General features: G+C 44.8%; 2 protein-coding genes across 5 annotated transcripts in view; one reads left to right on the plus strand and one right to left on the minus strand.

Moving 5' to 3' along the window:
- The window catches only part of Glut4EF (Glucose transporter 4 enhancer factor), a 149,737-nt gene extending 148,383 nt beyond the window's left edge, over positions 1-1,354 (minus strand). For 2 of the 3 annotated variants that reach the window (XR_013313915.1, XM_077663500.1), the window contains exon 1: positions 569-1,354. Coding sequence is in view for 2 of the 3 variants with exons in the window: in XM_077663500.1 (XP_077519626.1) it covers positions 569-1,086 (518 nt within the window). In the remaining variant the exon portion in view is untranslated. The remainder of the gene's footprint in view (positions 1-568) is intronic. The other variant, XM_077663501.1, reaches the window with a different exon arrangement.
- A 7,249-nt stretch (positions 1,355-8,603) lies between these two features.
- On the plus strand, positions 8,604-25,447 carry LOC144129386 (clathrin light chain-like). Of its 2 annotated transcripts, XM_077663502.1 has the most exons (7): positions 8,604-8,891; positions 9,383-9,417; positions 10,728-10,854; positions 14,638-14,749; positions 17,181-17,192; positions 22,138-22,368; positions 24,708-25,447. In XM_077663502.1, exons 1-6 carry the CDS (start codon positions 8,717-8,719, stop codon positions 22,322-22,324), a joined length of 648 nt encoding a protein of 215 aa, XP_077519628.1. In that variant the 5' UTR covers positions 8,604-8,716; the 3' UTR covers positions 22,325-22,368; positions 24,708-25,447. The 2 variants fall into 2 exon arrangements, with proteins under 2 accessions (XP_077519628.1, XP_077519629.1); XM_077663503.1 differs by lacking the exon at positions 17,181-17,192.
- The last annotated feature ends 683 nt before the right edge of the window (positions 25,448-26,130 follow it).

Raw genomic sequence — 26,130 nt, forward strand, 5'->3', positions numbered from 1 at the left:
TCGCTGGATCGAAGCAGCACGGCAAGAAGGGGCAAGGGCGGTGTTCTGCGGAGTTGCGACACACACGCACAAGGGGGGGTATGCCGCTGCTGCTGCTGCGAGGCTTTCCCGGGAAGGAAGGCGCAAAACAGGCCGTGACGTCAGGTTGACGTCGGTGCGCGTGCGCCGGTTCGCGAGGGGCGAGGCGCGCCTCCATGTTTGTGTGTACGCAGCAAGCGAGGGCTCGCTCGCCGGCCGGCTTTCGTTGCGAGGTGGCTGCCACACAGCTGATCGCCCGGCGGCGAACGCACGCGCGGCCGCTTCGGCCGGTCTCCTTTCGACTTGGCGAATCTCGTCGGAGCAGGTCGGAGAGGGAATAAGAAAAGCCAGTAAAATTCTCCGACGCACAGCGAAGGCTGACTAACCCGGTCTGATCCAAAAACCAGCTGTACCCACGATCAGCTGAGGCCTCACTCCAGCGAGCGGCCATGTCGAGGCCGGCCGGCTAACGTAAACAGCAACAATAAAAAAATGTAATTCTGGTTTATCCACGCGGCAGCATTACTGTGCATGTACAGTAAATACTCACTTTATGGAGGGCGGCACGTCAATGCTGAGGGAGGCGGCTCGCCGTCGCAGCTCGCCCTGACCTTCGGCAAGCCGCGAATAGTCGGTGTCCAAGTCCTGCAGACGAGCCGACTTGCGGCTCTCCAGGAGTCGCACCTCCTCCAAACGCTTATGCAGCTGCACAGTCTGCGTGATGTGGTGGTTATGCTGCGATGGCTGGACGCTGATCAGCACGTCGTCGCGAGCCTCGTCGTGCTCCTGTACGACTCCGGACACCTCGCGGCCGTTGAACGTTACGTACACCCGCTGGCCGCTCTTAAGAGTGAGTCCCGCTATGGTCTGGAAGCCCGGTCCGATGAGCTCTTCGCCGCGGTACTCGCCCGTCGTCTTGTCTGCGAACGTGACAGTGTATATGTTCTCTTCGTCCGCGTCCGTCTTGGTCGCCTGGATCACGCCCGGCGTGTGGAGGCCGTCTGGCGTCGGGGCGCACACTCGCGTGCCCAGGATCGAGCGCTTGGCCAGCCGCTTGCCTGTCGACATGTCGCTCTCTCCGCGCGCGCGTAGCTGCTGCTTGCTCTCACTATCCTCCGTTTCACGCGCACACTCACGATTTCACCGCCTGCTCGCGCCGGAGCCGGCGCACTGACATGCTAGACCGAAGGAAAACACGGCGACAAACACCGAGAGGTCCGCACCGGTGCGTCGAGGGAACGACCGTTCGCTATCTCGAGCACAGCTGGCTGATCTTGTCCTTCCCCACTCTACGGGCCGGCTCGCCTGCCGCTGCCGCGCTCGACAACAAAGCCATGTGATTTTCACGGCGCTCCCATTGGACGCTCAGCCTCTGACCTATTTCCTCATTGGCCGACGCCGTTGTCAGGCGGCCATGGCGTTCGCACCAAGGTCCCGGATGTTGGGCTACGCGCGTTGCGGTGCCGGCCGCTCGTCGGAGAAAAAAGCTCGATGGGCACCGAAAAACACATGGGTTTTAATTATTATCCCTTCAGTGCGCCAGTCCGATGCCACTAGAAACATAACAATGCTGACTTCTTCGGCGACAGCCGCATCTAGCGGTGCGCGTGGCCCCGCCCAGCTGGCCAAAATGTAAACATGTTTACAACGGTGCTGTTGGCCGCCGGCAACCCCCGAAAAACCTTAGGTTGCGGCATCGTAGCCACACAGTGACATTCGCGATAATACTGCGAAACAGTGTAGCTGAGCCTTTCCAGAAGTCGCTGGGAACTCGATGTGACGAATCTTGTCAACTGTCTTTGCGTGAACATTGTACTACGGGCGAAGTTTTGCTGGGGTGATCGGCTGTTCCCGTCAGTGGCTGCTCACCCCCACTACTCACGAAGAACGGTCAGTGTTGCCAAGCCCCGCTGAATGGCTTCGGTGGAAAATCGATACTAGCGGGAAACACTGATAGCGTACAGCTGATTCGTCAAAACAAGCGCAGAAGGAAATTTCCGCGAACCGCGGGCATCGCCATCGTGCGGTCGTTCGCTCCACTGTAGCGCGAACTTGCTCCAACCGCACTGTCAAAGCCCGCCGGCATGTAGATTCTCTGTGCGAAAGCGATGTGGGACGGGAACACGTCCAAGGTCGCTGTACCGGTGCAGCTGGCCGCGCGCTTTGCAAACAACGAGCCGCGAAAGAAAGAATGATACGTTTTTTATCGTTTGCTTTGCGTATATGTTGCGCATTTCGCTTTCATCGCATATGTTCCCAGGATACAAAGAGCGGACTTTGGATCAAACAAATTGTGGACAGCGTTTGATCTCACAGTACTGAATTCAACTGAAGCACTGCTGGTTGAAATACAATAATGGATTTAATGCTTGCGAAAAAATAAAAACAAAGTGCGTACTTGCGCGAGCACACACCGCGTCCATTAAATGCCGCCTGATGTGTGGCGCGTAATACTGAAACTGGGGGGCACTAAACAATTCTGCAAAAAAGGGGCTTTGTCGAGTCACCTGAACGAAATCGTCCGTACATTTGTAACGTTTGGCGCCGGATCGATTTTCTCTGTGCGCATCGGCATCATTGAATGCAGCGAACTGAAATATTTCTCATATTCATGACGTGTTGTGACATGTTGCACGGGTCGCGCATCACGTTATATCGGACGAAATTTGCTTCTTTAAAAAAAATTTCGATGGACGTTGTGAGCATTAATTGCTCATTACAACAACACGCGCAGCTCCGAACCGTTCAGTGCGCTAAGAATAAAGAAAAAAATATTTACATTGGCTGAGACTATGCATAATACCGGCTGTTTTTTTTTAATGGGGAGGAGAGTCCCTGTGACATCGTGGGAGCTATGTGCCTTTCCATCATAAATAGCTAAATTAATGAACTGACTTTTATACTTTGTGAGTAACCTGATACATGTGGCGGCACCTACGGGCTATTGTGAAATATAATTTTCGTGCGAGCTTTACGTTTTCTTTGAACGAGGGCGCTGCCTCGTCGCTGCCTAGTATATGCGGATGATAGATAATATACGCGGATGATATAGTGCTAATGGCTGACAACAAGGAAGGCTTGCAGAAGTTGATAGACATATGCGGTACAGAGGGAGATAGATTAGGTTTCAAGTATAGTAAGTAAAAATCTGCAGTCATGATATTTAATGAAGAGGGCGGCGAGCATAGAATACAGGAGTTCATGCTAGAGGTAGTGGATGAGTACAAGTATCTTGGGGTGTGGATAAATAACAGTGCTGAGTATCTGACAGAGCATAAAAAATATGTAATGAATGAAGCTAGTAGGAATGCAGCTGTCATGAAAAATAGGTCACTGTGGAATTACAATAGGTACGAAGTGGTAAGAGGGATCTGGAATGGGGTGATGGTCCGTAGCCTGACTTTCGGTAATGCGGTCATGTGCATGAGACCAGATGTTCAAGCAAGGTTAGAAATTAAACAACGGGGAGTAGGGAGGTTAGCTTTGGGAGCACATGGCAATACACCAAATCAGGGGGTACAGGGTGATATGGGATGGGTGTTTTTCGAGAGCAGAGAGGCTAGCAGTAAGGTAGCATTTGAGGAGCAATTGAGAAAAATGGGGGAAAAGCAGTGGGCTAGGAAAGTTTTCAGATACCTGTATATAAAGAATGTTGACACGGTATGGAGAAAGCGAACTAGAAAATTGACAAGCAAATATCTGGACAGCAGTAAGGCGGCAAATCAGCAATTATCGGTTAAGAAAAAGCTTAAAGAAACAGAGAGAGCTCTGTGGAAAACAGGGATGCTGACGAAATCGGCACTGTGAACATACCGGACCTTTAAACAGGAAATTGCCAAATAAAATATCTATGATAATTGTATGGGAAGCTCTTTGTTGTTTGAGACCAGGACTGGAGTCAGGTACCACGAGATAGACACGTTGTGCATTGCGTGTGGAGAGGAGGAGTAAACGGCTGAACACTTGATACTTTTGTGTAAAGGGCTTCACCCTACAGTGGAAAGCAGCGGGGCCGATTTACCCAAGGCATTGGGGTTTAAGGATAGTGAAGGGAAAGTAGATCTGGAGTGGGTAGAAGTAACCAAGCGCAGGTTATATGATTGGTAAGACAGGAGTAAAATTTCAAAAAATTCAAAAAGCAAGACAGGAGTAAAATTTCACAAGACATGGCTAGGTGGCTTGAGCCACCGCCCGATTGAAAGGGTTCAGCCGTATTCATCCATCCATCCATCCTAGTCGTAAGCCTCCTCGGCCTGCTTCAGCGTGTCCTTTAGACTCCGGATCAGTAGCCGAGCACTCTAACCACTGAGCCACCGCGGCGGGTGCCGCCGAAGCCGACATCGGTTTTTTGCGACACGAGCTCTTTAACGCTGTCGCGTTAAAATTAATGTGGATTAGCCTAGCTAATCCAGGATATACAAAGCTAAAGCGAGATTGAGGTCTCCACTGACCACGGAGCCGGTTGTCCGCCTTTCCTTTCGTGAAGATGAACGGTGTTTGCAAAGTTGTCAACGCCAATGAACTCTATGAACAGTAACCGTCTCACATATCTCAGTGGACACCTGAACAGCGCCGTAAATGAAGGGATAAAGGAGGGAGGGAAAGAGGAAATAATAATAATAATAATTGGTTTTTGAGGAAAGGAAATGGCACAGTAACCGTCTCACATATCTTAGTGGACACCTGAACAGCGCCGTAAATGAAGGGATAAAGGAGGGAGGGAAAGAGGAAATAATAATAATAATAATAATTGGTTTTTGAGGAAAGGAAATGGCACAGTAACCGTCTCACATATCTCAGTGGACACCTGAACAGCGCCGTAAATGAAGGTATAAAGGAGGGAGGAAAGAGGAAATAATAATAATAATAATTGGTTTTTGAGGAAAGGAAATGGCACAGTAACCGTCTCACATATCTCAGTGGACACCTGAACAGCGCCGTAAATGAAGGGATAAAGGAGGGAGGGAAAGAGGAAATAATAATAATAATAATAATTGGTTTTTGAGGAAAGGAAATGGCACAGTAACCGTCTCACATATCTCAGTGGACACCTGAACAGCGCCGTAAATGAAGGGATAAAGGAGGGAGGGAAAGAGGAAATAATAATAATAATAATAATTGGTTTTTGAGGAAAGGAAATGGCACAGTAACCGTCTCACATATCTCAGTGGACACCTGAACAGCGCCGTAAATGAAGGTATAAAGGAGGGAGGAAAGAGGAAATAATAATAATAATAATTGGTTTTTGAGGAAAGGAAATGGCACAGTAACCGTCTCACATATCTCAGTGGACACCTGAACAGCGCCGTAAATGAAGGGATAAAGGAGGGAGGGAAAGAGGAAATAATAATAATAATAATTGGTTTTTGAGGAAAGGAAATGGCACAGTAACCGTCTCACATATCTCAGTGGACACCTGAACAGCGCCGTAAATGAAGGGATAAAGGAGGGAGGGAAAGAGGAAATAATAATAATAATAATTGGTTTTTGGGAAAAGGAAATGGCGCAGTATCTGTCTCATATATCGTTGGACACCTGAACCGCGCCGTAAGAGAAGGGATAAAGGAGGGAGTGAAAGAAGAAAGGAAGAAATAGGTGCCGTAGTGGAGGGCTCCGGAATAATTTCGACCACCTGGGGATCTTTAACGTGCACTGACATCGCACAGCACACGGGCGCATTAGCGTTTTTCCTCCATAAAAACGCAGCCGCCGCGGTCGGGTTCGAACCCGGGAAAGAGGAAAGAGAAAACTGAAAATTGAAAGTTTGATTTTGAGGAAAGGCGCGGCGCTGTGGCTCCGTGCTACTAGTGGCGCATGCGCAGTAGTGACAGAAAACGAGAGAGAGAGAAAATTGGCAGTGGCTTAGCTCGGCTATGCCAGGATATACGTAGTGAAGGCTAAAGCTTAGCATGGTTAGCCTTGGTTGATCTTGATTGCAAGTCCAGGTTAGTCTGGTTGCCTAGCTATGTTGTTCTCGCATGCATTTAAGACGACACAACCGTGGTTGCGGCGCACGCGAGCTCTCCTTTACGATCCTCCGACATGTTATCAGGCATGCGACGCAGCTGGCGAAGCGAGCGCGACGACGAGGTACGCGGTGTGACGTCATACCAAACGGCGGCGTCGGTAGGGTGGCTAGCGGCGGCGAGCCGCGCGGTGTGACGTCATGCCAGATGGCGCGGCAAGTGCGCAAAGCACAGTAGCCGTGTTACAAATCTCAGTGGACACCCGAACTGCGCAGTAAAGGAAGAGATAAAGGAGAGATGGAAAGAACAAAGAGAAAACAGAAAATTGAAAGTTGAATTTTGAGGAGTTCCCGGGTTCGAACCCGACCGCGGCGGCTGCGTTTTTATGGAGGCAAAACGCTAAGGCGCCCGTGTGCTGTGCGATGTCAGTGCACGTTAAAGATCCCCAGGTGGTCGAAATTATTCCGGAGCCCTCCACTACGGCACCCCTTTCTTCCTTTCTTCTTTCACTCCCTCCTTTATCCCTTCCCTTACGGCGCGGTTCAGGCGTCCAACGATATATGAGACAGATACTACGCCATTTCCTTTCCCCCATAACGAATTATTATTATTATTATTATTATTTTGAGGAAAGGCGCGGCGCTGCGCAGCGGCGGAACACCTGTGGCTCGGTGCTTCCAGTGGCGCATACGCAGTGACTAGGGAGCGAGCGAGAGAAATGCGCCGTGTGTCGTCACTGTTCCTCACGCATGCGCAGCACGGCTCTCCAGGAATAACGCGAAACTGCTCAATCTGCGGCCATTAAAGATTTCGCTTTAATATTTTGTAGTGCAGTGAATGGCAGATGCCGATCATCCGGCATGCCTGCACTTTATGACGTACTTTTTGCCAAGGTGAGCACAGGTTAAAAGATATATCAATAAAGCGACAATGTGGGAGCTGGGATTGAATTGAGAATCGGAGATATTTTCGCATGTTACTGTAGCATCTCGGGTTACGCGAGGTCGAACTCGACCGCGGCGGCCGCGTTTCGATGGAGGCGAAAACGCAAAGGCGCCCGTGGGCTGTGCGATGTCAATGCACGTTAAAGACCCCGGTCGAAATTATTCCGGAGCCCTCCACTACGACACCTCGAGCTCTTTATTCCTTTCTTCTCTCAGTCCCTCCTTTATCCCTTCCCTTACGGCTCGGTTCAGGTGTCCGCCGAGATGCGCTCGAGACAGATACTGCGCCATTTACTTTCCCCCAAAACCAATTATTTTTACTCTAGCTGCTCTAAAGCGTATGCATCAAAACCGGCAAGCATAACGCGTGGTGTTGTGTCTGACAAATCTGCGCAAGAACAATCGCAGTATTTAACGAGCATGCTCGTGGTTCCCGAATTTCCCACCGTTTCTATGAACTCCGGTCCTTCGCGCTGTTTCCTAAGAGGTTGTTGCTAACTGTACAAATTTCTGACTGCAGTCGTTGGCGTCGGCCGCTCGTAAGAATGGCCTCTAAGATTTCGAGGGTCTCGGAGGCTACGGTGAACAGATGGCAGAAAGAGCAACGGCACTCTGCGAATGTTTCGCACGTTCGGCAAGTGGACGTGCCACTCGTGTAGTATTTGACGTCACTTCCTGAGCACCGGCACAGAGGCAGTGCGGCTCAGCCGAAGACACCATTAATTTGTAGTGCTGATCAACGGCAGAATAATAGACTAATCGAAGTGTTATTATCCCATTGATCAGCACTACAAATAAAAAAAAAACATTCCCCTATGCACCTTTGTTTCCGTGACGGTTGGCTGCCTTCTCTCTCTCTCTCACACACACACACACACACACACACACACACACACACACACACACACACACACACACACACACACACACACACACACACACACACACACACACACACACACACACACACACACACACACACACACACACACACACACACACACACACACACACACACACACACGCGCGCGCGCGCGCGCGCACAGTCTCTTATAGCCTGATGTGTGTGTGTGTGTGTGTGCCTGTGTGCAAAATTTTTGTGTGGGCCGCGCTTTAGCCCGCATAGCCTTTTAAAGCGTTTAAACTGCAAAAGTGACATTTGACTAACATTTTTTGTCACTGTGAGTTCTAGTCGTCAGATTATTTTTTATTTTGTTTGCCGATTTTGTACTCTATGCATGCTTTCTAAAGTGAGCGGTTCTTGCTTATGCCGCTTACCAAACGTATGGTTCCTAGTATGGTGCCTAGATGCCAAACGCATGCGTCATGTGGGATCTTACAAAGGCGCAAAGTATTACCGTTACTGTGAAAACAAACTAGGCTGTTTTTCTGCGCATTCCACGTGCGGCTGACTGTTAATTCCGTGACTTCCGTCCTTCCGTCGTGCCTGCACGTACCGTTGGGTCCGTGCAGGTCTGTGCACGTGAGCGAAACCTGGACATTATGATTCACTGTGTATGTAATATTCTGAACATTGAAACTAATTATTTAATTTTGTAGCTGAAACGTTAAAGATTTGGGCTCTCAAATCAAACGTTTTGTTTATCCGGAAAGATGGTCCGTACGTCCGTATTGTGGCGCCCCTAGTAGCCGGTTGCTGCGGTGACGCTGTGGCTGACCGACATCTTGTTCTCGTCAGATCGTTACAGTTGTGGGGTTTTTGTCGCGCTCCGACCTTACTGCAGTTGCGATTGAACTGCTCCGCAGATTCCGCCCAGAGCTTTGACCATGGCCGATTTCGATCAGTTTGAAGCGAACTTCGACAATCCGCCAGTGACGGAAGAGGATCCGGCGGCCGAATTCCTCGCCCGGGAGCAGAATGTCCTGGCCGGCTTGGAGGATGACAACTTCGACGGTGTTCCCGTGCAGCAGCCTCAGCCACCACAGCAGCAGCCCACCCTCGGTGCGCATTTTCTGGCCTTATTGTTCGTTTTTTTCGTTTCGAGCATATTTGATGCTGCCGAATGCCGTAAGCGGACGGACGTGTTTCCTACTTTTCTTCGGACTTTCCCTTAAAGTCCGAGTCGCTCAAAAGCTGTGTCATCGCTTCCGTAGCGATTGGGGCGTTACTTGCGGCCTCGTAGGGGGCAGTTCATTTCGCCAGTTTGCTGGCGGCTCTTATTTCGGTGGAATTTCCGCGAAATTGGGCAGGTTCGTGTAACTAAGCTGTAACGGTTCAATAGCATCGACTAACAGCTGTGCTAAAAAAAGATCCTAGTACCGCAAGTACACGTCTGTAGCTTGGTGCGCGTCTTTGGCTCTACTAGATGGCGTGAAAGATCACGTGCCTTGGACTCTGTGGCATCCAAGATCAAAAATTATTGACCGACGATTATACCTGTTCTTGCTTCTTATGAAGTAATATATTTTCTGTACATTACACTTCTGCCGCAGACGGACCCTTGGACGATGTCGCTGCGGAAGTGCAGGTGAGTTTTACCTTTTGGCCTGTTATGATGGGTTACTAGAAGGGCCGCTGAAGTAACGTGATAAAAATAAAATCAAAGCTTTGGACATTAGCGTACGAGCTCCTGTGCAGCAGTCGTAGCACTTGTGAGGCAAGTTCCTGATTAGCAAATTAGACAAGTCCTGGAAGGCAGTGAGGCCTGTAACAAAATGAACTTAGGCTTTACATTTCATTACTGAGGTTCAGCACTGATGAGTCACTAATTAGTAGTGGAAATTCTATGCCTTCATAGTTTTACATTTGCCATTTCTGCTGTTGCTCCAGACTAGTCATTATATTTTTAGACATAAGGATAAATACAGCATCTCTGGCAAGTGCATGATGGAATACTAATTTAGTTGGTGATTTTGAGATTGTCTAGTGTAGATTCAGCCAAGTGCGGAATGCTTCAAAGAATTTTTTGTTGAAGCCTGTGGTCCTTGCGAGCAGCTTAGTATATTATTTCAGTTGCCATTGCATTGCAGCAAATGGTCCACTGAGATGCAGTCAATCTGTACACAAGTTGATCGGACACTCAATTCACCTTCATTGATTTGTGCAACCAATCCTCCTTATTAGGTGCACACTTCTATAGGATATGGCCACAACACCATTATTATCATCTTGTACGTCATTTATTTGATCTGAATTCAAAGTGGCCCATTGACTGTAAATATTTCCTGTAGTGCTGAAGTTCAGGAAGAAAACAAGTGTGGTGTTAGTGAACATGGACACAGAACGTAGATTGAGCAGTGCTCTTGTCAGTGGCCATACAAATTCTGTATTATGCAGCTCTCACTCTTTCACTGTTTACTTTATCCCTTCCGTTACGGCGCCGCTGATATATGAGACAGATACTGTGCCATTTCCTTTCCCCCAAAACTAATTATCATCATCATCAGCTCTGACTGGTTGATGAAAACTTACATTGTGGAGAAAGAAATTCTGGTAATGCGTCAATAAATCTTAACTGCGTTCAGGAAACCACCATTTTTCAAGTAACTGCATTGGGTGCATTTAATAGTCTCATGCTTTGACGGTGCCATTCACTCTGGCTCTGATAGCCTGGCCATTGATGTTATTCCCAGCCTGCAGAATTGTTTCAGAGCAATACAAGCATAAAATGGCAGGCATTTCATTGACGGCCAATATTAAAAGTAAAACTTGTGAAGTTATGCTTCTGTGCGCCTATCTGAGTGCATAGCAGAACACTAACACCATTTTGCGCATCACGCCTGTTAAAGTAATCACTCATGTTGCTGCAGTGTCAGGTTCCTGTTGAATTTGTTGCAGATGAATGGGCCCTCCCAGCCACCAACTGTTGTCCCAGATACGTCACCACGACCAACTCCTGTTCGTGAGGAGCCAGAGAAGATCAAGAAATGGCGTGAAGAGCAGGCCAAAAGGCTCGAGCAGAAAGGTTGGCTCTGCTTTGCTTTGAGAGTTTCTCAGGCAAAATTTATAGCTAGCTGGTGTGGAGCGGCCTTTTTCTGAGGGTTTTTTGTGTAGAGGAATCGCAACTTAAATGTTGTTCCTTGAGGGTTAAGCATGTGCACTCACGCAGTCACACACACATGCAGACACACCACTCACATACGCACACAGAGACAGGCAAACTGACTGAGAGCCAGAGATAAACCACCTAAAATTAAACTTATTACATGACGTTACGGCTGGAGTACCAGCCTTTTTAAAGTGTGCATGCATGCGAATTTGGAAACTGGCTCTAGAAAAAGACTGTCCATAAAGTGAGTCGTCCCTAACAACGAATTGTGACAAAAAAAATTTAGAGAAAGAACACTAATTAAGACCGAACCTTCTTCAGTGCAATTTCACTTCACTGCTGTGGGCAGTGAAGTGAAAATTAGATAAAACCTTCGTAGTTTTGTGTGCATTATCCTGGTTGTCATTATCTTAAAATTATGTGGTGCAGTTTCAAGCCCCTAGTAGTTTGAGGCGTGTGATGTCTTCTCACGGGGTGATGACATATCTCCCAATATGACTGTTCGTTTCTCATGAACCGCTAGTACATATCAGTGCTTGATCAGCTGACAGCTTGGGAATGCGGCTGTCAACGTAGCACAAGCTGCAGGGGGAGTTTCCTTCACAGCCGTTCATGTAATGCGGCAAATGTTAAGGCACCTCGACTGTGCACTTTGTCAGTGTATAATGTGAAGACACACAAATGAAGGCAGTCACTCAGGCATTTGCTCTGCCTATCACTGGTGATCTGTGATTTGGTTGGGTAGTCGAGGTTCTGTTCAGAGAGCTGTCCCTACTAATGCAACAAAAATGTACGCACCCCAACGGTCTCTGCGAATTTTCATCCTGTCTAATGTCTGTCTTTACAGAGAGTTTCCATGGTAATGAAGTAGTATAAATATTTTGAAAAAGTTTGGCTTCCAGAAATATTGCCCTTATTTCGGGTCATCCATGTCAAAGAGGCACGACTGTGATGCCCTCCTGTAACAGTCCCAAATGGGATTAGCACTATAATCTTTTAGTCCCACATTAACTATTGCACTTTAATTTGGGCCACAGCTACAAAAAAAAAAAACAACAGCAGTATAGGCTCGAAGAAAAAAAAAAAAAGCTGTCCACTGAATTGCTAATGTTCCATACTGCCAACAACTGTTTGCTCATTTCTAGCCGGTTAGTATACAGCAAATTTACAGTTACTATCTATTATACCTGCTGCATTCTTGAAGCGTATGTTACCAGGAATTCCTGAAGAAATTGTGTATTCGTGCATTGCAAACTCACACATATTGAACCAGGTCATCTGAGGAATGGTTCGTGCTGCGACCGCGCACCAGTTATCTTCTGCAAACATTAAAGTACAATGTACCATTTCTTCCAAATAAGCTGAAAACACCTTTTACTGGTTTCATTGATGTGATTTTCAGAGCATGGCGTAGCATATTTGTTACTAGTCAGTTTTCTTAGTACTTAGTTTTTTATTTTGTCACGGAAATTCTGTTAATGAATATGCGAAGCGCATGTGTTATATTTTCGGCCTTTTCACCTGGATCGCAATCTGTGACACTTTATAGAATGCCATTTCTTTGTAGAGCAGTTTTATTGTTGCATACATTTTTGTTTTGTTTTTGTAGCCAAATTTTGCTGACGTACGGAGCACATGTATTATGCTGCAATTTTTTCATTTGCATTTGAACCATTGTACTGTCTATGGAAGGTTGCTGCTGCCAAAATGGCTTCCTGGCCTAGTCAAGTTGTGTTCACAGCTTTGTGCCAGGGAAGCCATCAACATTGTTATAATGTTGAGAATAAACTTGATTCTATTTGAAACAAACAAATAAAATATATGCTGCTGGAAAAGACCTTGCTTACCTTTGGGCAGTAATTCTGCGGCCTTCCTATAAAGCTATTGTGGTAACAAAAAAGTCGGAGCTTTTTACTCATTTCATCATGCTCACTACTGTATTTAAATTTCTTTGTAGCGAAAATTAACTGTTTGTCGGAAACGCCCTTGAAGTAGCGCAAAACTGTGTCTCGTCTCGTATTAGCCATACCTGTAGAACCTACTTGAAGAAACTAAGTTAACACTTTGACTTACTGCCAAGTTTTCAAAATATTTTCTGTGATTGTGCCATTGGGCTGACTAAAATGCAGCCACATACACTATACACTCAGAAGTCTAGTTTGTCACCATTCTTCTTTTTGATTGACAATGTCCAGCAACGGTAACTGAACAAAATGTGGTCTGTAGTAGACATTTAATTTTATAGTTGGAAACAATACTCTGCAACACTTTATTGCTGGCCTAGAATTAACCAGGTACAGAAGTTCATTCAGAGGAATATTAAAGAGGATAGTTTCCTTCAAATTTGTGTCAAAGTTGGGCATTTTCCAAAACTTTTTAATTGAAGATTTTAACACCTGACTAAAACAGACTTACCTGTCTAAAAGTATGAAGTTTTTCCCGATGGTAGTAAGAAGGACCGATAAATTCTGAAGGAAAATTTGAGTCAAGTTCTCACTGTTTCTTGTCTCATCATCTGGAAAATTGCCCTTCTTGGCAAGTTTAGCTTCTAAAATGATAGCTTTAAGGCTCCTGTTCAGCTGAAAATGTGGCGTCTCGTCAGCAGTGTCAGATGTCACAAAACTCCGGATTCGTTGAAAAGGTTGACATCCTCGTGGACCAGTGGAATTGGAAAGTGATTAAAACATTGTGCAAATTGTGATTACGAAGTCGCAAACATAATTATGGCATGTTAATATATCAAGTAAATGAAGTGTGCTGAAAAGAGAATTGGGTTAATTAGGGGGGGGATCAAACCCCTAGCCCTTCGATTGTGAGTCTGACATGCTACCCCTACGTCACGCAGGCACATTTTTACGGTTTGCTTAAAAGGGGGTTTTATATGTATGTCGTGTAGTCTTTTATATATTTAGTAGCTTATGATTATATTCAAATGGGCATCTATGCGATTAGAGAGGCACTAAATTAAGGGAGTTTTGCGATTAAGTGAGTAGCAGAGTGCACATCGGTGAGGGGTGAGTTTACGCAAACAACCGTTTGCTTGTGTCGCTCGACATTCATGGGTCTCATGATCTGGTAACCTGGTAACATTTGTAGAGCACTTGGTCGGGTAATATGATAATTAGATCCAAGTGGAGTCGTCGACGGGACCCATTAATACTGTCATGTCATACCCTTAAAGGTGCAACTTAAGTGTCCACCAGTTACTTTTAAACAATGTTTGCGATGTTTTAGTGTGAAAGCACTACTTCACTAGCAATCCTGAAAAAGCTAATGTCTGTCCAAAGCCTCTCAGATACTTGCAGAAATAAAATAAATGTTGCTGCGACTGGGTTTTGAACCCGCAACGGCACGAACAGATCAGCTTCGCTGGCTACTGCACGAGAGCACTGGGCTATCGCCGCAGTCGATCATGTCTCACTTTAAACAGCAACACACTCTCGTGCTGGGCATTGCACATCGTCATGTTCATCAACTTCCATCTCCGGTTCTAACAGATAAGATCAGCTTTACCTCGATCAGGGCTTAACCTGAGTCTAACATCGTCGGCATGTCTGCCGACGACCCAGAAAAGCAAAACCATGAGCCAACCAGGCTAAACATATGCTTTCGCACCTCTGCTCGGTTTAACTATGTTAAAACCCTACCACTTTTTCAGTGTTACTTATGAAAGGGTGATGGCTGGTCTCATTGCTTCAGATGCGGAAGAAGAGGAGAAGAAAACTGAGCTTAGGGCAACCGCAAAGAAAGAGCTTGAGGAGTGGTATGCACGGTATCACGAGCAGATTGAAAAATCCAAGCTGGCCAACAGGTAACATCTTAATAACCTGATCTTATTTTTCTGACATTTGCATGTGTTTGAGTTGGCCCATTTTGCTTCATTTGATTGGGGCAAAATATTAAGCATCTCTTTATACATCTTTTCCTGTTTTTTGAACCTGTCTTTGCATTGAAGGACACACCTCAGCTTTGTTAAAGTCATTCCTGAGAGACAACACCTGCTCTAGTTTCGGTGCCAGTCACATCACTCACTGTGCACTCATTGTGTGACCTCTTTCGGGATGCCTCTGTTAGTATACTTATTGTGGCCTGGTACCACTTATGGGGAGCGGCAGTAGCTGGTATGGTTGGTATTTCCATTTGTTAAAGTACTTTGCAAATAAAACTATGGAAAAAATTTGCTGATTTGCCGTGATGTGGCACAATTTATGAGATGGACTTTTCTCACTCGCATTGCATGTTTGGAGCAGGCACGAAGGCTAGCAGTTGGGAAAAAGTGTGAAAGGGTTATGGGAGAAACCTTGTTTTGCTGAAACTGCTTCATCTGGCTTCAATTAAAATTGGAAGAGGTGTTTATGAGATTGTGGCAAGGCGTAACATGCACCCCCACTATTCGGGTTGCGTCAGGGGTGTGCATTTAGTGAGCATTTGCTATGCTGTAGTGGGCACCATGGCTTACTGTATGTGTTCTTTTCTTTAGTGTGTCATTGCACTCTGTTGTAAGCCTCTGAGTTACACATATCTGCCAACTCTCCTAAATTGCCCGGGAGGCTCCTGAATTTCAGCCAACACTTCCTAGTTGTATAAGTATGCTCTTATTTTTTTCCTTAAAATTGTTGTCGACATTGTTCAGAATAATTTTTTCTGAAGAAAAAAAAACTCTTTGTGTGCAGTATAGGTGAACCATATTTGTTACCTGGCCAAAGCAAATGTAACTGCAGCCACTACACCTGCTGAAAAGGTTTTGGACTTTGAAAGTTTGGACTTATCTTATTCGCGCTTTTATGATAAGCCGCCAGCTTTCCTAAGCTATTGCATGTTTGTGACCAAATTTTTTTAGAGCAGGAAAGCCTGAAAGTTTGGTTTTTCGAAATAAGCAGCATGTTTCTGGGGCTGATTCCGCGGTGCGGGGAGCCGCAGTGTTAAATTTTCTCTTGGTTTAGTGCATTTCTATGAGCTTTTATGGTTTGTTTTCGGGCTGTTTGCTGGTTTCCTCGTGACTGGTGGAACGTTTTGTAGAAAGTGAAAGGCAGGCAGAGGTTTTGACTCCGAAGGCATGATGGCTGCCTGAAACCGTCAACATCCTTGCATTGGAAAAATGGAATGATGCAGCACATGGCCTGCGATACCATCTGCGCTGCCAAATATAGGAATCGTTGACACCGGCGAGCTTACATGCATGCACCCTGCAAGTCCAGTGCCAGCTTTCAAACCCCGGTCATTTTGGGAATGATGAAATCTGTGGTTGTGTTACGTAAGCTAAAATTCAGGGCAAGGACGGCAGCACTCGTGGGCGGCCCTTGTTTTTGCATGCGTCGTCTGTGACGGTGCAGCAGAATCCTTGGAAAGAGGCAGTCTTTCAGACGTTGTCCGCTGCGACCACAGTGACCAGCAAATCTTGTGATCAGATTGTCACTAGACGCTCGCTGCAGTTTTTAACTTGCGTGACTCGAGGCTCGTGAAAAAAAACATAATAAAACAGGCACTAGAGGCCGCCGAGGCGTAACTTGACACTGCAAAATCTCTGTTGGAGGTGAGCCACCACTTGTAAGAATTTTTTCAGGAAACCTGCTGCGAGAAATATCTAAACTGAGCAAAGTCTTGTATGGCAAAGAAGTCACCCTTGAAGTCGACAAGTTTAACCCCTGGGAACATGCCCCCCTTTCCGATGATTTCCTGAATTTTGACTGGCAGGCTGGCAGCTATGCCATTGTAGGCTTGATCGTTTGACATAAGTTACTTTGACCCTTTGCTGTTGGTCAGGTGCAAACATGGTGCCATTTTTCTGTTTATGCCTTGAGATTTTAGCTGATGACCTTGGAAAAAGGATATGTGCATTTTATTCGCAACAAAATGCAGTTGTGTTTTTTTTTAAACAGTGTGTGATCTAAATTTTCACTGTGTATCAGGACTAATATGTTTCTCCAACTTTCGTACATTTGGCACTATTTATTTCTAGTTAATCTGACCAGTTTTCAAAATTTTTTCTCATGGTTGGATCAATGGGCTCACGTTTCATTTGCTGTCGCAGTTCCGCTATGGACTACGGTACTCAGGCTTTGTCAGTGTGGTCTGTGTTGCTGGCTGCTGTAGCTGCTCTCCCTAGTGGTGTATAGTGCGTGTTCTGTCTGTCTTGATGGTGACCTTGTCGCTCTCACCTCTCATTGGTGCTCTTAAAATATGTAGTATGTTGGACGTATTCATGTGCTCTTTTCTGTTTTTCTTTTTTTCCTGCTGTTCAGAGAAGTGTCCAAGTAAGTGTGCAAGTACTTTTTTATAAAAGGCTTTGGTTGTAGATGTCTTGCAGTTTACTCTAAGTACTGTTGTGTGGCTTTCTCTCTCTCAAAGCACTTTGCACTGTGTGTTGTATGCTGCGGCTTTTTGTCTGCACCATTTCGTTCATGAAGCCTGAGACAGAGTCAAATATAGCTTTTGTGATATTAACATTAGTAAAATTGTTGATGAATATTTGCATTATTTGAATTTTTGCTTTTATTTGTTTTCACTCCTGAGTTCAGGTCATGGTTGCAATGGCCAAGTGCTTTGGCCTTTCTTGTAGTTGCAAGCGACAGGTTAGTGCTTAATAGCTCATATTTGAAAAGATTTCAAAAGTTTTATTCTTGTAGAAATTGCCGATGGCATGGTGACTGGTTAACCTCACATTGGCTGGGTGATTTTGTAGGGAGGTAATCACTAGCTTGTAGATGGAATGTTCTATTTTTCCTGCTAGTGCAAGCAGTGTGGAAAGGTCTTATTGCAGAAGTACTTGCTGTTGGGCTAGTTGGTTCATCATAAATTTGAATGGCTCAAAGGAACAAACACAGGAAGACATGGAGACAGAAGAGCGCCTACTACCAACTGAGTTTATTACCTTTATATGCCAGTACATTATCACCACCAGTTCATTAGCATAGCCAGGACAAGCTAACAAGAAAAAATATATGTACAGAAAAAGATTATATTTATGCATAAAAGCCAGTGAATTTCTACTGACAGAAGAAGGCATGAAAAATTTGCGAACATGGTGACAAGATGGAGTGTCATGGTCTACACATGACCATCTAAATAATCCAGTTCCCGGCCGCTGAGTTTAACCGACGAAGTGCTTATGCACGTGGGCCCACCTTTCTGTATGTGAAATTCTTCGATGATTTTCCTTTCAACGCGCTCTCTGCCTGTGCCGATAAACTTTGCCCCTCTCAGTACTGGTCCGCAATCTTGACAGTTCTTTCTTTCATTGTTTTTTATTGTCCGTTTGTGCTCACTCACCCTGTCATTGAAACAACAGCCGGTGTGCCCAATGTAGACATGCTCACACTAGAGCGGTATCTCGTAGATGACTTCGAACCTGCATTCCGTATAACGCTGCCTATGCTTGATAGCGCACCTTGGGGGTTGTTTGTACATCATGGAGCATATCTTGCCAAGCTTACATGGTGCTGAAAACACCACATTCACTCCATAACGACTCCCTATCTTCTTGATGTTGTGCGCTGTTTTGTGCATATACAGAATCACCGCCACAGGCCTCTTATCTCGCTACCTGCTTGGTAGAGCACTGCTCGAAGAGAGTTTAATCTTCTGCAGCAAGGCTTTGCAAACAGCGGTTATCACAAGGCAAGGATTGGAGGAGTTGCTTTTCAACGCCAGCCTGCACACAGTGATCACATGATTTTGAGGGAGTGGCGTGTAAGCTCGTCATGGCAATACTTCATTTCACCTGTTCAGAATGGGCACTGCTGAACGGCATGAGGCTTTTCTTGGAGCAGGGGTTATACACCCTACACACGTGATATACGCCACTGAAATCAAACTGAACGTCCAGAAACTGGATCTTGCCCCTTTGCGGCAGTTCCCAAGTGAAGCTGAGACCTTGGGAATTGTCTCTAAAAATGTTAAGAACATCAGCAGCAGCTTCGTCAAAGTTAAAAGAGGTAGGCGAGTCAAAAATAATGAAATAATCATCAACAAAGGGGAAAACCTGTCTGACAGGTGTCTGGTGTAATGGTGCACAAATGTGCTGGCTAATAAAAGGTAAAAAGATGTCAGCTAAAATGGGGGCAATTTAGATGAGCCAATGCAAATTCCAGTTCTTTGCAAATAAAACTTCTGGTTAAAATCAGTGACAGTGGATTGCAGATAAAATTCAAGCAAAGAAATAAAATGGTCACTGGTGATTCCAATAGCGTTCTGGAACCTTACTTATCAAATCATTTATGCTCTCATGAATGGCTGTAAAGAGCCCATCGTGAGGAACAGAGGAATACAAGTTTTCTACATCTATAGAGAATGCACATGATGCTTTGTCCAATCCAGACCTCATTTCAATCAAAAACGAATCGGAGTTCTTAATAAGAAAAGGGTCATCCAGAGAAAGGTGCTTTAAAGAATGTTGTAGAAATTTGAGACACGTGGGATTGCCATGTCCCCTTTTCCGATACAATAACCCACAAGGGCCACTCAGGTTTATGGGTTTTACAAGTAAAGAAAACGTCTAAAACTCCTTTTTTTTTTTTTGCCGAGTTTACTAGCTTCCGCACAGATTCTAAATTCTGATCCTCTAGTAATATTAAAGCAACCTGTTTCTGGTTGTTAGGACGGAATTTGATTGGTTTAAAATTCTTTTCAATACCTTGCTCTGATTTTGTTCGCTTAAGGCTGTTTGGAATAACAACAAAGCCTTCTTCTTTATCAGCTTCAATTACAGAAAGTTCTGCTCCTTTACACATTTTGCAAGTTTCATTTGGAGTGTATAGAAGCTGTAGGTGGTTAAAATAGTCAGATACAGAATTATCTTCAGCACTGTAGTTGTTCTTCTAATGTACTGTTTCAGGATCCCCCTGTTGGTGCAGTTTGTTATCGGGCTTCCTGGGCCAAACTTCTTTAGCATGGAATTTTAGGTGACTTGTAGGGAACTGAGACGTGCATAAGTGTTCTGTTCAATGTTAGGTGGTGTCCTGATCAATTTGGGGGGATAAATAATTTTGCATGTGATGGGCCTTTGTACAGACTGAACGGAACAGCTCAGCAAAGGAGGAGGCCCTTGCATGACTGCAACACTTGGCATATTCAGTGGAAAATCATTGGGGCCAGAAGACGTGTTGTCCTGAAACAATGTGCAGGTTTCTGTACGTGCGCATTACTGCTGCTGATATGACAGCATAAGCATATATTTATGGTTAACAGGAATTTGCTCATTAAACTTCACAAGCTTGCAAGTGGCCTGGCCTCCTTTTATTTTTCCCTCTAGGAGCATTCAAAAACTTAAGTCAGCATTGTCGCAGCTACGGGATGGCCTTCGCAAATTTTCTTCAGGCTTGTCTGTTAACCTTTATTCATCGAGCCTACTGGAGCTAACTGAATGAGTGGCATTTCGTTGAAAATGATAAGTGAAATGTAGCCACATCTAATCAACTGGTTCATTTTATGCATTACCTCCTTGCAGTCTTCTTGCCTGTTTGGCAACTGTCATTTTTTTTTGCTAGACACATAGCACGAAGTGTTGCAATTTTCTAATTGGTCTCATAATGGGATTTGTCATGCAATGAGCGTGCGGTGATTTGTGCTGTTGGCTTGTTAAGTACAGTTAGGGCACGTGTGGTCCAAGCATGGTTCAACATTCCTCCTGTGCATGTTGTCCTGATTGCCCAGTGCCTGTTGGACACAAACCTCCAATAAGTGGTACTGATTACTGTAGTAGCTTGTTTGGAAAGCTGGTGCCATGATATGGTAATAACTGTTCATCACAAAAAATCTTGATAAATCTCTGTGCTTAAGGATTCTAACAAGCAGATATAAATGCTTGAGAATTTGAACAACCGTAGCCATGAGGCTGTAAAATCCTTATTAAAATTTTTTAGTCATATTTAATGAAATATAATTCTGGATTTAATCAGTTTATAGCAACAGAAATATACTTATAAAACAGGTAGAATGTATAACAATTTAATGCTTTTGTAATGCAGAAAAGGGGCACTGTGGGTATGAGATTGACAAGTAAAAATGGGATGTGTACAATAAATTTTCACTTGAGCATAGCCGTACAACTCTGAAATCTTTGCATTTGCAGGAATGTCATATCAAACAAAGGATTGCTGCCAGGCTATGGCAGGCACTCTACTCGCTGACTATAGCAACAGATGGCAGGGAAGGACGTCATGGCTCATATTTCAACTTCGATCCTCACATAAATTGGTCTCCAGCAGCAGGCATCATTGGCTAAAGCAGCAAAAGGGGTTCTGGTGTTCAGTTATGATACAAAGCACTGTTAGACTGTCAAGGGTGGTACACGTTTTGCTACTCAGATGCACTTGATATAACAACTCTCTTGCCTGCTGGTGGCCTGCGAGACTATGGAAGTGGGGAAGTCTGTTGCTGTCTGGGATAGGCAGCCGTTGGAATAATCGCTCATTCTTTTGAATGCACGAAAGCAGTTGTTGAGATACTATCATATCATTGGTTTCAGGTAGCATTGATATCAGTGTCAGCTGTGACTGAAAACTGATCTTGGAGCTGTTTTTGTTTGCGACTGGCTGCAGTTTTTGTACATATTTTGCCAAAATGTATAATTTGGTTTTGGAGCGCACTGTGACCTTAATTTGAAAAGGAAAATTGACAGACGACTACGATAGTCTGTGATGCTCAATATGAGTGTAGCTCTTCATATGCCACCTGCCACCACTGGTGTGTTATGCTGCTAGCCACCTTCTGGGACCTTCTCATGGCAGCCGCCTTCTGGTTGTCTAATCCTCCGCTTTCACTGTGGCAAGTGGTGTTTCGCTATGACAGGCCACCTGCCACGGTCGTCAGGTGGCTTGTTACACCGCCGTCACTGGCTGTGACATGGAATCCACGAATGGGCACCTAAAAGCTGCGCTCTAAAAAAATAAAATTGCAAAGCTGCAGCATGCTCCTGACTTCCTACCACAAGGGGAACAAGTTCCGACAGTGAGGCTGCACTTGCCATTACATTTGATATAAAATAACCATTTCTTTAGCCGACCAGGATGCGATGCTGGGAACCAATCCTCAGGGGGCATTGAAGTTGTCACATGGCCCTCAGTTGGATTTAAGGGGCGATCGGTGCCGTCTTTTTCTTGTTTCATGAGCCAAGAGGAAGAACTGTTACTGAGCATGGGCATGTCCGCGTCTTTGTCTGTGCGCTTAGTCTTCATGGCTTTTAATACTGTGGACATGCAGAAATGCCGAGAAAGAGTGGGTGTGTGAACGGGACTCGCCGGCGCCCAAGGGCCAGGAGTGGGAGGCCATCGCGAAGCTGTGCGACTTCAACCCCAAGGCTGCACGCAACAGCAAGGATGTGTCACGCATGCGCTCCATCATTCTACAGCTGAAGCAGTCCCCACCGCAAACTAACAAGTCACCCTGAGCTGTGGTGCTCTTCATCAGCCTGCCCCCTCATCAGCTGTAAAGGTGGGCACTGACTATTGCTACATGTCGTGAGGGAACATGGGACATGTATGCAAGCACTTTCTTTCTGAACGGCTTTCACGCAAACCCCCTAACAAATTGAGGCTTAAAAGAGCATAGAGGACAAAGTGAAATTGGCCTGTGTTGATAGATTCTGATGACAAAAAATGCTGCTTTCACTAAAGACGGATATTGCCGCCACCAGCAGCCGTTTTCACAGGGGAACTCCGGTGGCGTCAGGACTAAAGTGGATCCCTAAAGCAAGGTTGCAGTTCCATTCAGTTCCAATCAGTGATTATAGAGTCCATGATGGTCTTGACGTTATTCACTCGAGATGTATACTTCGCGATATCGAATACCAAATATTCGGATTGAATCAAGTATTGAATACTTCACTATTCGACCGAATATTTGAAATTATCAAATATTTGCACATGCCTACTTTCATTGCCTAACAAACCTCAATGTACCCTCAGGAGTCAAGCAGTTTTTAGCGAAGAACAAAAATTGTGTAGTTTTCCTGAGTGTGCCTTCAAGTTAGAAAACCCTAGTTTTGTGTTTTCAAATTAGAACCGTATTTAAAACAGCGGCAGTTGCCATTTTGATGCCTCAGATGGGGCTAATATTAAAGGGAAACTCTGCTGTTTTTTGTACCTACATGGGTTTTACTGAAACTCTTTAAGGGTTAGTTCTAGTTTTCTGGTCATTTGTGCCAAATTTTACTGCCGGGTGACATCTTGTTTAGGTTTCTCAGTGGGGAAATTCCTGCGGGCAGCTGTGCATGTGTCACGTCTTATTTTGGCACGCTGGTCGATATTCGCTCTGAGTTTGCTGAAGGACAGAATTTTGCGCTTGTGTTTGGTCACTTCAGGCAGTTATTGACCCATGCTGTAACTTAGTCACTAGTTCAGCCAATCTAAGCGTGCACATTAAGTTTTGGGACAGTATCCGTTATGTCGTCGTTTGGTAGGAACTCAGTTTCTGTTTTCGTTTCCTGTCTTCTGCTGTCTTAAAACTGGGTCTACTGAGTGTTTCGAAATATGGATTTTGTACTGAAGAGAGGGGACTCTGAAAAATGTGATGTGATTATCAACTCAATATGTTAAAAAAAAGCAGGAGTTGTCCTTTAAAGCTCGTTCGTGTATATATTCTCAGTATCATATGTCAAAATTTAATAAGAGGATTGCTTTTTATCAGTGCTGTATTCAGCAGTTAGCTAATATGATAGAGAACAAGCATTTCGCAAAAAAAAGGTGAATTTTTTTGGTTATTTTTCCACTGATGTTGAAAATGACTTTTGGATATTGTACGCGACCCGCCGCAGTGGCTCACTGGTTAGGGCGCTCGACTACTGATCCGGAGTTCCCGGGTTCGAACCGGACCGCGGCGGCTGCGTTTTTATGGAGGAAAAACGCTAAGGCGCCCGTGTGCTGTGGGATGTCAGTGCACATTAAAGATCCCCAGGTGGTCGAAATTATTCCGGAGCCCTCCACTACGTCATCTCCTTCTTCCCTTCTTCTTTCACTCCCTCCCTTGTCCCTTCCCTTAAGGCGCAGTTCAGGTGTCCAAAGATATATGAGATAGATACTGCGCCATTTCCTTTCCCCAAAAACCCAATTATTATTATTATTATTGTACGCGAAGAGGAAAACTAGTTACAAAACACGAAAAAATGTGCTTGACCCACATAATCACTGTAATCAATCACTGCTCAGACTGTTTCCTTTCATATTGGAGGGACGTGTAAAGTGCTTCCTCTGCCAAAGATGCTTTTATGCAGTGACAAGTTTGTGATACTTCTAGCCATTGTTTTGATTTGAGACTCGAAGGATGATATAAGGTTTGGTTGGTTATTGAATGATCTAATCCCAAGTTCATACAACTTGTGCATCGCACTGGATCTGCGCACAGTGGTTTATTGTTCTTATTGTTCGTGCTTCTTGTGCACAATCTTAATTGCTAGAGCTTCCTAATCGTACCACTTGTGAAACATGACTTTGAGACCTGGCTGGTTCCTGTGGCCACTTTGCAGAACCTAGCAGGTGGAAACCCCATCTAGGAGGGGCAAATAAAAACTGTCACCATTAGTGTTCATTAAAATAAGGAGTGCTGAAATGTACTTTTTTGTTTTAGCTTCTGACTTGCCTATGTGACTTAAATCTATGCATTTGTTTTTTGTAACTGCTAATTTTTTTGGCGGGCGCCACTGCAGTTATCAACCATCCCGGAATCTGCCACTTGTGTACAGTTTATTTTACAGCCTACAGGTGTTGCAATAAGCTATTATCAAATTTTTCACACCAGCTAAAGGGGATATTCTTTTTGCACCTTTTGCTTTTCAGAGGTGAAATTGTATGAAAAGCTGCTACTCCATGGTGGATGGACAAGAATTACCAGTGGAAAAACTTCTGATACTGCCTGCAATAGCCACATATGGAGACACATAGAGATGCTCTTTGCCCATGGTTGTCTTGCTTTTTTTTATTCCTCAACAGACTGGAAACCAGATAGTAACTTTTGTGTTTTGCCATTGCAAATTTTCTTTTCAACCATGAATGATGTGCATTTTGTTATGTAATGTGCAGAATTTTAGTTTTTTGTGCATTATTGCTAAGGAAAGACTGCACTATAGCTCTGACAATGACATGCATAAACTAAGTCATGTACCACAGCAGAGCAGAGTCGTCACAGTACTGGAAGTATTGCTGTGTGTGTGCAAAAGCTGTATCGGCAATTTTTTATTGGTGCGTCAGGAGGACTTCACTGCAATCTTGGAAATGTCACTCTTGTTGTAAAACAGAAGGGAACAGGCTGCTTAAACCAGCCTTTTGTTGCACAGGGTTGCATAGTTCTGTAACCTATTTGTGCTAATCACCTCAAGAAGGGAAGGTATTCTTGTTTACAGCTTGTCAATTAATATGGCTGGGGCCCTGTGCTGTGTAAGTCTTTCAGACTCTTAGTGCGTCCTTGCTTTGCACTGTGCATTTGATGTTAGTGCAGCAGCACCTGTGAGCAGTGATTGCGAGTGATTGTACTATTTATGACTCAGTTCTTAAATAAACAAGGACATTTCGTATTGCGAGATGTGTTACGAGACTCTTGGTCATGATCATGATTAAGGCCCCGAAATTTCTGCACTAGAAAATTTTAAATTTCGTGAAGTGAGAACTAAGAATCTGCAGTATTCCTAGGGAAGCCTCCCTCACATTAACACATGCGACCTTTTGCGCAGAAGCAGCCACGTGCCTAAGCTCAGTGGCCCAAGGCTGTCGAGCAGTTGGCTTTTTTTTTTTTAGTTCATGAGGCTAGTGGTAGAGCCCGCTGTGGGTACTCGAAGAAGGGGAGAAAAAAAAAAAACCTCTCTATATTCGCAGTTTGGTTCCAGATATATTATGTAGTGCTTCCTGAAGCACAGGATTAATGAAAGAAAAAGTAGCTCTTATTTGTGCAAATATGGTAATATCACTTTCAACAGGCGCTAGTATTGACTTGTGTGTGGGCGCATTCTTGCAGTGCCTGACACCCCAGCTTTCTTGAGCAGATGGAGAAACAAGCATGTCAAGGCACTCGCAGAACTTTGTTACTAGATTCTGAGTTTCAAAACAATTTAAACTATTCGCTTAATCACATTCCCATCATACTGTTATCCCTGCTGTTTGCAAATGCAATAAAAAGTGTGTAGCTGCTAACACACAATTCCATGAAAAATGTTAAAACCCATAATCTTTTTGCGGAATCATAGGAAGCTAGAGGCCTTAATCATGA

Source organism: Amblyomma americanum, chromosome 4, assembly GCF_052857255.1.
Source record: "Amblyomma americanum isolate KBUSLIRL-KWMA chromosome 4, ASM5285725v1, whole genome shotgun sequence".
NCBI classification, from domain to species: domain Eukaryota; kingdom Metazoa; phylum Arthropoda; class Arachnida; order Ixodida; family Ixodidae; genus Amblyomma; species Amblyomma americanum.